Source organism: Caretta caretta, chromosome 22 (assembly GCF_965140235.1).
Source record: "Caretta caretta isolate rCarCar2 chromosome 22, rCarCar1.hap1, whole genome shotgun sequence".
In the NCBI taxonomy this organism is placed as follows: domain Eukaryota; kingdom Metazoa; phylum Chordata; order Testudines; family Cheloniidae; genus Caretta; species Caretta caretta.
In genome coordinates, this window is record NC_134227.1 from 23,203,956 (window position 1) to 23,218,542 (window position 14,587).

At 46.0% G+C, this 14,587-nt stretch overlaps 1 protein-coding gene across 2 annotated transcripts; it reads right to left on the bottom strand.

Annotated features, from left to right (window-relative positions):
- Positions 1 to 1,480: 1,480 nt before the first annotated feature.
- LOC125625422 (myelin protein zero-like protein 3) lies at positions 1,481 to 12,573 on the bottom strand. 2 transcript variants are annotated; one of them, XM_048827503.2, is made up of 6 exons: positions 12,456 to 12,573; positions 10,008 to 10,174; positions 8,046 to 8,256; positions 6,742 to 6,907; positions 5,957 to 6,020; positions 1,481 to 3,812 (listed from the first exon to the last, which is right to left on the bottom strand). In XM_048827503.2, the coding sequence occupies exons 1-6, from the start codon at positions 12,556 to 12,558 to the stop codon at positions 3,786 to 3,788; spliced, it is 738 nt and encodes a 245-aa protein (XP_048683460.2). In that variant the 5' UTR covers positions 12,559 to 12,573; the 3' UTR covers positions 1,481 to 3,785. The 2 variants fall into 2 exon arrangements, with proteins under 2 accessions (XP_048683460.2, XP_048683459.1); XM_048827502.2 differs by having other exon boundaries at positions 12,354 to 12,534.
- Positions 12,574 to 14,587: the final 2,014 nt, after the last annotated feature.

Sequence of the window (14,587 nt, forward strand, 5' to 3'; positions counted from 1 at the left end):
ATAACTGGGACCTCAGTCTTGTGACTCAAACTTCCCCTGATGAAGCCTAAGCAGATCTGAGATGATAGAATCAGGACCCAAAGATCTTTTATACAATTTCATGTCTTTTGACAAGATGGAGTTCAAAAGGTAATTAGCATGAGTTTGAAGGAAGTCCATCACCAGTACTTAGCTGTAGAATTAACATAAGACCATTTGCTTGTTCCTCCACCATTCACGGATTATTTTCTATACATTTCAAAGAGAGATGAATACAGAGATATCCTGTGTTTACAATTTATTTAAATAATAGGATGTTCTTTTGACCTCTGAACTATCAGAATACAGCCTAGACAGGGACTGTTGATTACATCTTCACCCTACTCTTACATATGTAAATACACAAAAACACAAACATTATCTCCCCACATGTCTTTTGAGGGTTATTTATTTTGCGGGATGTTTAACCCTTTCTGGCCATGCGTCACAAGCATATATCCTGCTTCACTTCTTTTCCTACACAGGTGCTGTTCCACTGCTGGTGTGATCCATCCAGAGCTGGATTTCCATATAGCTGACAAAGTAAGAGCCAAATTTTGCTCTCACACACATTCTAAATTCAGAGCAAAACCACGAGCTTCAGGAAGTTAGTATCGCTTTGTACCAGCGTAATTGAGCGCAGGATTTGGCCATTGTTTGTAAATGCTTTGGCCTCCCTTGGACAGAAAAGTTCCGTAGAAATGTGAGGTTATTTCTGCAAAGCACTGAGCAGTTAGCTACTGCCCAGATAGCTGTCGTAAAACCAGCTCCCTCTAGCCTGCCAGTAACTTTTGGTTTGGACAGTCACTGCATCACCAGTAAGTTCAAACTTATAAAAACGCTTTAGCTGTGGAAGGGGAAAATTCTTATCATTGTGCGTTGTGGTCAAGGCAGCTACCAGCTGCTGGCCCTGAATACCATGTTGCTATGCTACTTAGAGAGACAGCCTCTGGACTAGACAGTCAGATTCATATGGCACGACAGCTTACACCCCATTGATGGGATACATAGCACCACACTGACAATGAGACACCCATGCCAGAGTTTGTGGCTAGGGATTGGAGTATGTGGTCTCTCTTCTATTTAAATCTGCTCCTAAGCATATTTCCCATCATCACCATGACTCTTTCTTAAGCTCACAGCGATCAGTCAGGCCGGATAGCTTCACAAGCGCCTCTTCAAACTCAAAAAGAAAATGAGTACTTGTGGCACCTTAGAGACTAACCAATTTATTTGAGCATAAGCTTTCGTGAGCTACAGCTCACTTCATCGGATGCATCTGATGAAGTGAGCTGTAGCTCACGAAAGCTTATGCTCAAATAAATTGGTTAGTCTCTAAGGTGCCACAAGTACTCCTTTCTTTTTGCGAATACAGACTAACACGGCTGTTACTCTGAAACTCTTCAAACTCAGCCATGTGTCGGCCTATTTCTAGCCAAATAAAGAAAAACGTGGCCTGGAATAAAACAAAATGATTTATTGGCCATGACACAGCAGTGCATCTACAGCAAAAGCGATCATCCAGCTAATGCCACATAGAGAAAGCAAGTGAGATAGCGGAGATGAAGGTCACTGCTTCCCCTGTCCTCTCTACTTCTTATTGGGCAGGGTTGGTGAAAGAAGATTCTCCACCCCTTGCTCACCATGGGGCAGCAGTTAGGTGCCCAGCCTTCTGGTAGCTTCATAATTCTTCATTCAACACTTGCACATGTAAAAGTTCAAACTCACTCCTGGAGTTACAGCAAGCTTTGAGCGGCAGAGGATTATGTCAACTCTGCCAGGCCACAGCCCAACAGGTCATAGCAAGTGGGACACGGCTCTTTACAATACTCTCATTTAAGGAGATACTGGGATCTTTAAACCTGCCTGCTGTTGTGTAAATGCAGGCACCAAGTGCTTAGGCTTACAGGCAATCAGAGGCACAGGCGGCCTGCCAGAATGAGGCAGGGCACTTCCCAGTTGAACAGCAAAGAAAGGGCTAGGACAAGATACAACCCCAAGATACAATCCATCTAATTCAATGGTAACACTCCCAGACTTGCACAGAAACCCAAGAATTCCACAGGCAACATCAGAGTTGTGTTCCCAGGTGCAGTCCCTGCAGAGGGGAAGCACGCAGGAAGACTTCTGCCTCTGTTGGTCAGTCTGGGAGCTGTACTGGGAATCCCATGCAGCCCTCAATGGATGGAAGCTATAAAATGGACTTCCTGAGATGGCAATAAGTGGTAAGTATTGCTTAGCTTGTCCTAGAAACATAAGAATACAGAGCCTCATATGTTATCCCCACTGCTCCTTGTCTTGCAGGACTCACTACAGAGACAGATCAGCACTAAAACAGGAGACAATACTCTGAGCATAGCACCTCTGTCCTCACAATACTTATTGCTGGAGCTGGGGGTGGAAGAAAAGTCAGGAGAATTTTCTCCATTTCCTCTATCCGCCCATGAATTTCACACGACTCACTAAACACCTCCCAGCCTGTCTATGATGAAGGCAGCTACATATGGAGGCAATTCACTTTATGGACCAGGTAAGCTCTCTGCACCGTTCTCCCCACTCTCAGCACCATAGCACTTGTAGAAGAGAAAATGAAATGTGACAAATGTGACAGCTAACAGTGTCCATCAATGTTCAGTTCATGCAGATGCTGACTGCCCTGCTCAGCACAGCAGAGTCAGCCACTGCACCATTATTAATGGTCACGTTTATTTTATTGGTCACAGCATTATTAATGGTCACTTTTGCCATTTTGAAGCCCACTCAGCAGAAGTTTGTTCAGCTGCTTTCTCATCGTCTGAGCCTATGAAAAGGCGAGGAGTATGGTGGTTTTTACAATAGAGCCCAAAGGGTTCTTCCCTTAGACATTGCCCTGAGATAATGGCCCAGACGGACGGAGCTGGGGGCACTCTAGCCACCATTTGCCATTATTAGAGGGAAAATAGCTGCAAATTAGTCACACTTCATTTTTTACAAATAATTCTGTGCTTAGAATGAAGTTATCTGGTGCTGCAGATTGCTGGGTAATGAAGATTCAAAGCAAAGAATACCAGGGTTTCATTACAACGCAGCTGACAACTTTTTAAAACCTTAGCTGAAAGGATGGGAGGCATAAGATGGTTACCCCATCATTATAAGGCAGATGACATCAGGAAGCAATGAAAAAGCAGCAAGCTCCTTTCAGCCCACACTCAGATATGTCCTTTGCCCAATGGGCCAAATCCGGCCTTCAGTCATGCTGGTGTAACACTTCAGCAAGGATGCACCATTGTAACACAAGACACTTTCGCTAGATGTGTCTCAAGACCACCTGCTTAAGTCGCTACCTCTCACTCCTAAGTAGCCTGTGCTTTAGGCAATTTCAACTTAAGGAAACTGGAAGACAGACAGTCATGTGATATAGGGAACAATCCGACAGACACAAACTCTACACCAGAGAATGTGCTGAGTCAGATTGTTAGGAGAGAATGAGCTTGTTTAATTGGAAGCATTGTAGTTTCTTTAAATTGAAAGCTATATTTTAGGTTTATCTGCCTCTGCCTTAAGATATTGCCAAGTGGGTTTTGACTACAAAAGATTTACTTTTTTCAATAAATAACAAGATTTTAAAATCATCATTCCTATGCCTGAATAAAAGTTGGATTCTCCCATCTCAGAATTCTTCTCCCAACGTGCCAAGAGTCACTGGGTATCCAAGAGTCCTAGTGGCCTTCTGGATGGGGATTTTCAATACTGCACATTCTCCCTTCATCTGCAGCTTTGGCCTTCCATCAGTATGGTTCCTCCTCATCCGTGTCCTGGACAGAAAGTATTGAGAGCGCAAGATTAGTCACGAAGACGTGAAACAATTCAGAAGTTCAGCATAGACATGAGTTGGGCCAGTTCAGACAAGAGATTAAGTGTTTCCCAGAAGCTGTTCATTTTGAAAAAGCCAGCATTCCTGCAAAAACCTTAGGCCTAGTGTCTCTATACAAGTCTGCAGTCAAATCCTTCTGGCACGTCACTGAGGAGCCCAGTTAAACTGGCACTGCAAGAAATTCACGTGGAGCAGGTTTAAGAGGAGCAACAGCCAAACCTCAAGCACAAGGCACTGCCATACCAACCCCCAAACACTAGCTTCCTTTGAAAGCATCACCACTCCCTACGGAGAGCTGATCCAGAACAGCTCAAGCAGCCATTTCCTTCCTGCAAAATCTCCACCCAAGACTGGAGAGCCCCCAGCCTGATGCTTTAAAAGAAAAGCACATGCACTCAGAGTGCGTGCAAACAGGCTTGTGGCAGCCACACAGCACTGTTAATGTGTCTAAATCCTACTGCTAAAGTCTGCCTCTGCTCCTAGCAACCCCATGCCTTCAGATCCCCAACATTTTATGTTAGTGACCGTGATAATCTGGTGCTTTCTCGCTTCATGCTGACCTCAGGTCATTGCTCTGACACAACAGGATGCGCAATCGTACCTGCCTTATCAGAAAACACCTCCACTGGTTTCCCACCCCTTTCATGATCCAAGTGCAAGCAGGTTCCTTGGTTTTGCTGTGTGCGACTGATTTTACAATTGAAAATATTTTTATAATGTATTAAAGATTAACAGAAAAACACGTCACAGCAGCACCCCATGCTGCTACATCAGCATCACCGAGACAAGGAGACTCCTAGAGTGCTAAATATTCTATCGTCAGCTAAGAACAACCTCTCAAATGACTGATGAAACATTCAACATGAAATTTTTACAGGATTAAATCAAAACTAAACTAAACTTTACCGAGAGGTCAGAGGAAACTATCAGATTAATCCCTCCTTGTTTTAAAACTCCACACATTTGATCAAGCCTCTCTCACTGATTCCATCTGTCTCCATTCCTTTTCCTGCTGCCTCCAGCAAATACCACCTGTGTCAGTCCTGTCCCTAAACACAATCTCACCACTGTGTGCAAGGGAACCTTCTCTACTGCTTCACCCATCCTCTGCAATAGCCTCCATCTCCCACATCAACACCAGCTTTTTTCAAAACCAAAAACTTTCTGCTTTATCCCCATGTGCCCCTCGTCTGACCTATGGTAAATGGAGCAGATTAGGCGACTACATGAGACAGAGACATGGCAGTGAGGGTTGTAGGCTTTTTCCCCAGCCCTGTAGGGAAGGACACGATGAGAATGCTCCCTCTAATCATGCACATCAGGGAGCGTGTACTGGGATATAACATGCCTTTGGCTGGGGTTGTTCAATGCAGCACGGAAAGCTTGGATATGCTTTCCAAAAAGGCAAGTGCAGAGAGTGGAAGGAGAGTTTAGAAGTTCCAGTACAATAAGTTTGACACCAAAGTCACTGCAGGTGCTAGAAGAGGTTGGTGACGGGGTGATAGCGGGTGAACAGTAAGAAAAGCACAGAAATCAGACAGTTTAAACAGGGTTCTGTTGTGACCAGAACAGCTTGAGTATGAAGATTTCTAGTCAAAAAGACCCAAGCTAAGCCAAGTCTGCACGCTACCACCTTTGGAAGAAAGTAAAATGCATGTATGCGTTTCTGCCTCCAGCCTCTCCATCTCCGCACTGCTTACCCAGCAGTCACAGCCTAATATCCCTACTCCACCTATGGAATAAAGAGACTCACCACAGTCTCTGCAGGAAAAGGGCAGCAGAGTGAGTTAAGAGGTTAAAGCACTGGGTTTTCACCACTGGAAACATGCGGTTTGATTTGAATTAAGTCTCATGTGAAATGAATTTGGTGGGTCTCAAGCTAATCACACGCACCCAATAATGCAGCACTTTCTACCCAAAAAAGACCAGACATGGAAAGCACTGAGAGGCATCAGCTGAGCTGTGTGAGGAGCTCAAGCCAAGCTCTCGGGCACTATCCCTGGCTCTAGCTACTGCTCTCAGCCCTCACTCTTATGAGAGCTAACAATGATACTAACAATTACAAGAACGTTTACTTGCACTTACCACACACTGCAAACACCATGTCCCCATCCTCCCCAGGCAGGTGCCCTGCTCAGTGCGCTCAGGCCTGCAGAAAGAGCACAGTGTTAGGTCAACGTGTCTTCGGCTCACACCCCAATGCAGCCCCGAGACGGATTGTTTTTTAACTCATAGGCCACTTTCCCAGTCCTTTTGACTAATTCATCAGAAATGCCTGCTCTGTAATTATATTTTAACTAGCAAAGCAGAAGGCCGGAATGTTAGGCTTCTTATTTCAAAGGTTTGGCCATTCGATTTAGGTTTGCCATGCAATCACACTATTAACCACAGAAACTGCTGTTTGGCTGGAGAGTTTCAGCTGCCATTAACCAAAATAATATAGTTAAAAAGATTGTGAATTTAATTCTGACTTGACACCCCAGAAGAACAAAGTGGTGCATTTACAAGGGAGCCAGTTAGCATTACAGTAGTGTGTTTTTGTGATACAGACATTTGGACTGAGACCCTCCACACAGCTTACTGATCTGGACTGGATTAAGTCTGGTGATGAAGGTGAAAGGTTCTACATCTCAACAACAGTTTAGCTCAGCTGCCCCACAAAGAGGATGCACAGCACACATTTCACTCAGTTACATTTCCACAAGGTGTTTTCAGAGACTGACTACCAGCTGACTTGTGCCCATGGACAACGAAGTCTCACTGGCAGAACCCCAGATGTTGTGGGTTATGAGATGTAGGATGACAGAAAAAACCCACCCACAACCCCAGGCCAGAGGGGAAATGGGGATTAGGTTCAATGTAAAACTTACTCATCAGAGACTTCGATGGATGATTTCTTATAGCCAGATTTTTTTCTATGCTTTAGGACTCCAAATTTCCTTCCCATCCTCACCAGCAGCAGAATGACCACAATGGCAGAGGGGAGGAACACTAAGATGGATAGCAACACTGCTGAAGTTAGCTGGAAAGAAAAGCCTGCAGGAGAGAGGGAATAGCAGTAAAATATGCCTTTGTTTCATCTCTATGGCAAATATTAATCCCACACAGCATCCTGGCCTTTTTTATAAAAAGCACACTGGGGTTAAAGGAACTTGTGACAAAGTCCTGTCAGTGATCTCAAATTCAGAACTAGACTCCTCCCATGGAGGGGAGGACAAAGATTATCTGGCTGCAGTGAAGGAGCACAACTTTAGCTATGTCTACACTGGCAACTGAACACAAAACTTGTGTCTTTCAGAGGTGTTAAAAAAAACAACACACCCATGAAAGACAAAAGTTTTGCCGACAAGCACAAGTGTGAACAGCGCTTTGTTGGCAGGAGAGTACTCCTGCCAACAAAGCTAACCCGCTCGTTGGGGTTAGAAGTTTTTTCTCGGCAGGAGAGCCAACAAACAGCGGCTACACAGCATGATTTCTAGCAGTGCAGTGACACAGCTGTGTTGCTACAGCTAAAAGCTGCGTAGTGTAGACATAGCCTGAGAGCAGCACATTCAAAGCCAAGTGAGAGGAGAGTCACATCAAACTGATGGACACACCCAATCTGCAAGCCAGGGACAGCTCTCCCATACAGGGTAGATGAGGCATTTGCCTAAGGCAGCTATTCATTAATGTTTGTGAAATGTCAAGTCATTGTTAAGACATCAGCTCCCAGCAATGCTACCTGATTAATTCTGTGCCCTCTTAGGTGGGAATCCTGGACTGCCAATCTTGTGTACTCAGCCTCTGCTGAGGGACACCCATCACCTCCACTACCACCTCCTGTTCCACTGTACATGCGCTGACCCCCAGTGAAGTTTGGAATGATCTAAACTCCCAAGACAGACACTGAGGTAGATGCCTACTCTTAGGAAAATGCTGCTGGCATCTTCTGTCTCCATACAGGACAGACACAACCTTAAGTTTTCACCAAAAGAACACACACCAAACTGCATGGATCTCAAATTATCTATCCGGAAAGGAGAGGGGCTGAGCTGATGCCCTGGTGGCATTTAAACCTGTAGTTCCAGGGAAGCTAGACACCAGATCTGGTACTTAGACTCCAAAGATTTCTGGCAAAACAGAAATGCACTCATGAGAAATAAATAGGGAGAATATTGCCATGCTACAGACTTACCTCTGTGTGTGACCGTCAGCTTGGTCTGAGGGATGTTGTGGTGCACATCCGGGGGATTCTTCACGGCGCAGGTGAACGTCCCATTGTCATTCATCGTCAGATTTCGGATAGCAATGGAGGCATCACCCTTGGCAATGTTCCCAACCCATAAAATCCTGTCTCTGAATGTTCCCACTGCAGCTGGGTATGCAACAGACTGATAATGAAAAATCTGAAGAGGGAAGACAATCATTGTTCCAACAAGTCATTCTCCAAAAAGGAGAGAGAAAAAAACTCCTTTCGGAGAGTACAGGGTCAAAAAGAACAACCCTTTCACAGGCATCCCACCTCAGATACACCAGGGGCTCACAAACCACAACGCTGGGCACCATTGCACCAGCTTTTCAGATCTTTTTTACATTTTTACCAAGGGAGAAGAGGATGGAAATGCATGTCAGGGTCTTCCATATCCATGATACAGCCCCGAGGATCTCCTTCCTTGCCTACCAGTCTCCAGGGCTCACATCAGAGTCACTGTCATCTTTCTGGCCATGGAGGATCTAAGATGGAAGAGGATGCTCTGGTGCAGTGGTTCTCAACCTGTGGCCCACTTACAGCCCAATCAGCACACAGCTGTGGCCGATGTGACCTCCTCAGGGCCATACAAGTAATATACATTTTGTGTGGATGTGGCCCACATAACACACAGAAAGCTGCATATGCGGCCCACAGTAGTAAATAGATTGAGAACCACTGCTCTGGAGGTTAGGGTGCTATCCTGCGATTTAGGAGACTCAGGGTCAATTCCCTGGTCTACCAAACATTTTCTATGTGACCACGGGCAAGTCACTTAGTTATTCTCTGCCTCAGTTTCCCATCTGTCAAGTAGGGATAACAACACATCACTACCTCCCAGGGGGTGTTGTGGGGATAAATACATTAAGATTCTGAGACACTATGGTAATACCTTAGACAGACAGCTTTTCAAGATAATCAGTTACTTAAAGCAACAAGGGGGGGTGAGGTAATCTTTTACTCAGTCAACTGTCGTTGGTGAGAGAGACAAGCTTTCGAGAGACACAAAGCTCTTCTTCAGGTCACGGCTACAACTACACCGCATGCAATCAGTTCCTTGGTCATCTGGCAGTGCCAGTCTGGAATTGTAGTGCTCCCTCCCCAGCTCCTTGTAAAGCACTGGAACCCTGTCATAGGCATGGCATGACTGAATGCTGCAACTCTGCAGATCTGATTTTAGTTCACAAAAAATAGTGCTAACTTCCCTTCAATTCACTCCTGCTGGCTGGCAACAGGGGACTTACCAGAGCCTACTTTACACAGACATCACCACATCCTTCCAGCTGCAACATACCGTTCCCAAGAGCTTAACCTCAGCTGAGCAGAGGAAATCACTGATGATTTACACAGAGAATGAGACATTTATGAATGGATTTTACATCTATGCACCTGTGACTGGATTTCATACCACTGACAACAATAACTGGTAAGAGCCCATAAATCCTTTAGGACCACCTGTCATCATCAGTACCTGCAGAGTGGCTCTGCCCACACACCGCTGCCACTCCAAGATAAGTTATGCCTGCATTCTGCCACATGGCAAAGCTGCCATGGTATGTTCTGCATGGGAGACTTTCCAGACCACGTGATCCCCAGTGTATTTATATGGATGCCTAGTTTGCAATGGGACAGTCATCTCTTAAGGTTATAATACTTTGCATTTACATGGTACCATTCAGCCCAAAGGATTTTAAAGAAATTCAACCTATGTATATACAGCAGCACTGAAATGCAGCCACCTCTGGAGTGGAGGATGACAGCCAAAGAGCCCACCACACAGCAGTGGAGAAGCACACTGAGACGAACACTGACTTTTTACACAAAATGCCATGGGATCTTCAACCTTCCCACAGAGTTCTGCCCAGCTGCAAGAAAGATTCTTTGGGACACTTATCTGCAAGCACTTACTGTCTCCATATGACCACCTGTGAGAGGCTGGTAAGTCCAGTCTACAGTCAGCTTCTGAGTTATGGGAGAGAAGGATCTGAATGAGCATTTCAGGGTCACCTGTTCATCAACAAAAGCTTGTATTTCAGGATCCACTTTAATTTCCAATGAAAGAACATTGCTGACACCTGATGAAACAAGCCCCAAAGAAAAAGATTAGATGGGAATTTTTGTAAAGGACACAAGTGAGATAGCAAAGCCACTGCAGTGAAGAACTGATGGCTGTCTGAAACTACACATACCTCTATCCCATCCCCTGGCACCCACCCAGTCCCGAGAAATGCAGGGAATTCCTCTAATGGTGGCAGGAATTCAGCACTGTTTCATGCTCAGCCAACAAACAGGGTATTTGTTTGGAGGTCACTGCCAAAGCCCTCCATGTACCCAGTTATGGGGATAAACTAGTCAAAGAGTAGGTAATCAAACACAACTGGACCAGAGAGAAGGTGCAAAGTGCCAACTTCAGGGCCCTTCTTCTCATTAATAAATCAACATACAATCCCTCTCCTGAAGTTCTGTTCTGCATTTGTTCATGCCGGTCTTCTTTACTTTGTAAGCTCTTTGGTGCTGAACACACGCTTCTTTTTAAGTTTGTGAAGCACTATGTATGTTTGTATGTATGTTTGCACTATGTATGTATGTATGTTTATGGCATTACAGAAGTGTTGTGCAGTAATAAATACAAAATACGGAGACTTGAAAACAAATTATTTTTTCCACAAATGTAAGCAAGTCTTAGTCCAACTGCCTGCACTGTAGAGCGAAGGAAGCAAAGGGAGGTGGGAAAAAGTCACAACTGTCACAAATTGTAGCCAGGGTCTCAGAAAGTATGATGGGGAGAAACCACTGGCAAGTTAGTTTATCAAAGGACTTCAAAAAGGGATTTGTTTCATCATCATAAAAACATAGTAAGATGATAAGAATGGCCATATTGGCTCAGATCGATGGTCCATGCAGCCCAGTATCCTGTCTTCTGACAGTGGCCAATGCCAAGTACTTCAGAGGGAATGAACAGAACAGGCAATCATCAAGTAATCCATCCCATCGTCCACTCCCAGCTTCTGGCATTCAGAGGCTAGGAACACTCAGAGCATGGGGTTGCATCCCTGACCATCCAGGCTAATAGCCACCGATGGACCTATCCTCCATGAATTTATCTAGTTCTTTTTTGAACCCCTGTATACCTTTGGCCTTCACAACATTCCCAGCGATGAGTTCCACAGGTTAACTGTTTGTTGTGTGAAATAACAAGTCATCAGAAGACACTAAAAATTAACACTTAGACCATATAGCACTTTTCATGCATACATCTCTAAGAGCTTTACAAAGGTGAGTGGGAATCACTCTGCACAGCTTACAGATGAGGAAACTGAGGCCCAGACAAGTGAAGTGATTTGCTCAAACAAGTCATTGACAGAGCCAAGGATTGAACCCAGATGGCCTGACTCCCATTCTAGTGCTCCCCGACCCCATATCCATTTCTATTGCTACAAGTACCTCTAAATGATGGAGTGTCTAGAGCCAGGGCCCAAACACAGACATCAGGGGAGGCTCTGCTCCCTAGACAAAGCCTGGAAATTTTAACGGCACTTATGCACCATTTCAAATGCTACAGCTGCTCCAACTGCAAGGCCCTCATTCGCCCCCACCTACTGCTGATGGATCCAAACTGGGAACTGGTGTGGTCGGGTGACTCAGAAAAGCTTGCCGGGGTGCAGCTGGGTCACTGTTAATCACTTCTGGGACACCCCATCTGAAACTACATACGCTCCCCACCCCAAACATCTCTCTCTTCTCTTTAACTGCCCCCAAACCCCCTCTGCCCCTAAAACACTGGGGGGAGGGGTCTAGTCACACCCTCCACCAAAACAGAACCCCCTAAAACAGCTCCCTTAAACGTACAAACCACAGACATACCCTCCATCAGGCTGCCCCTAAACATGCTGCCAACCCCACGCGTAATCCTTTTTCAATTAATCCCACAGACACACCCCTCCCAAATTCCTGCATCCCTCAGCCAAACCCCCTTCTTCCTGCCCCACCAGTCCAGCCCCTGCCCCCCTGTCTGGTCTTTCCACCTCCAACCGGGACCACCAGACACACCCCCAACCCCACAGGTCGCCAGGGCCCTCCATCCACAACCCCCAGCCCTACAGACCTCCCCAATCCCACCCCATCACCCCCAACCCCACAGACCCCCACCCCCAGTTCCCCTGGGCCCCCACCCGGGCCCCAGCCCCGCTCCTCCAAACCCCCGCCCACACCCCCAGCCGGAAGCGGAGAGCCCCGACCCCGGCCCGCGCTCACCGTACAGAAGCAGGAGCCCCAGCCGGAGGAGGCCGCCAGCCGCCCAGCCCCGCATCCCGGCAGCCGCTCGCTGTGTTTAGGGCGCAGCCAGCACGGGCCTACCCGGCGGAAGGCAGGACAAGGCCCAGGTGAGGCCAGACCGGAAGTTCGGCGCCCCTAAGGGCCGGGCGTGCAGGCCCAAGATGGCCGCCCGGGATGTTTCCATGGCAACGGGGCCTAGCCCCAGCCCTGCAGTGTCCTTACCCAGCACTGGCTCTTTGCGTAGGGGGCAGCAGCACGACCCACGTACAAGCCCCCCACAGTCCTGGCCATGGGCTCCTCCACCACACCATGACATCCTCCCCCCTCAGAGCACCAGGAATGTGCCCTGAGCACCCAGGGTTCTGGTCTAGTCCCCGGGGCCAGCTGCCTCCAGCCAAATAGCCTGAACCCCGGGGGGGTGGACCTTGCGTTCTGGTTCAGGACCCATCGCCAGACAGAGCACATCATTGTCCAGTGAGATGACGTTAAATCACCACCCCCTGGCGTCATTGTGCTGTACACAATTATTCTGTTGCAACAAAAGCTTGTCGTTCAGTGACTTAGGTTATTAGTGTGTCAAATACTCTTCTTTTATTCAAACGCTTTCTCACCGTCACGAGGTGGGGGCTTGACAGCATGGTGTCAAAAACCTCATTGCATAGTTTCATTAAATGAGATCACTGCATCAAAATGTCAACCCATTGTGTCAAAATGTCATCATCTGGCAATGTAGTGTCACAATATGATGTGTTTTTATAGGCCTCCAACGCTGATTTTTGAGCCCCTCACAAGCACAAGCAGCAACCGTGTACAATAAACAGTGCCTTTCCCTGTGCAGAAATATATTCTGAGGTGTAGCTGGTGTTCTCAAAACTAGGGACATAAAGCTGTAAATTAGTTTGGGTCCTCAGCAGAGGAAATTATTATATGCTGGACAAGGTGTAGCTATGATTCAAATGAGAGAGCATCTAGGATAAACCAGTTTGTAATGCAACTGGCAAGGTGGGTAGGAAAGTAAAGGAATGTTGGATTGAAATGGATACAGTGAGATGAAAGGCAAACAGTATTTCTTTAAAGATGACTCTGGATTTACTTACTTCCATGAGATGGCAGTCACTGGCAGCAAAATGAATGCGCTCAAGTAACCTAATCTTTGCAAACATTGAAGCTTGATTGATAGATTCTAGAGGAAGAGTTGCCGGGAGGCAGGGCATATGAGTAGGGAGGGAAGATAAGGAGAAATGTTGTATCTGTATCATCTACCTTCCCCACTCCGCAAATAAAATAGCACTAGATGGATTCTGAGATTAAGCAAGGTAGGTAGATAGATTCTACACATATTGATAATCACTTAATTTGCCTAGGCATTTCAATACTATTTTGAAGACCTGTTTGCCCTAGACCTGCACCACCTTTCCTTGGGAGTTCAATTTATTTAAGTATTTGTGGGTCAGTAGCTTTCTAATCTCATGCCTCAAGCCACCCTTCCTTCAGAACCATCCTGTTATACACTTGTTCTAGAGCCCAGTCCAAGAGTATTAGTTTGTGCCTTTTTCAGCCCATCAATTGCAGGAAGACCTGAGTGCACTCTGGCAGGACTGGATATCAGCAGCAAGGCCCTGCGAAATAAGTGTATTATACAAAGGGATCTGAGGAAGGTTACTTTGTGGATAAGAAGCTGGTCCTGATATAGGAGGCACCATGCATGTCAGCACATGGGAATAGACACAGGAAGTAGCTGAGAGATGTTCAAAGACCCTTGGCCACCAACTTTCAACGGAGCTCTGGAAAATTACTATACAGGAACTGCCCTGTCTGGTATGGTGGCACCAGATGACTATCACAATCACTACTTAAGAAAGGGATCATTACTGAGCAAAGCAAAGTGTTCCCTTCCAAAGGAAATGAATGCATTTTTGCCTCCCACAAGCAAGCAACTCAGTGCTCTGCACAGTTAACTAGTCCAGTCTCCCAAAGAAAATAATTTTAAGTTATATTTATGGTAAGGTCGTGTAAAAACTCTTCGGGCATTGTGGAAAGTTCATACTAAACATATGCACTATGCAGTGTAGTTGTAGCGTGTTGGTTCCAGGATATTAGAGAGACAAAGTGGGTGAGGTAATATCTTTTATTGGACTTGTCTCTCTCACAAACAGAAGTTGGTCCAATAAAATATATTTATCTGACCTACCTTGTCTCTCTACTCTGTACTG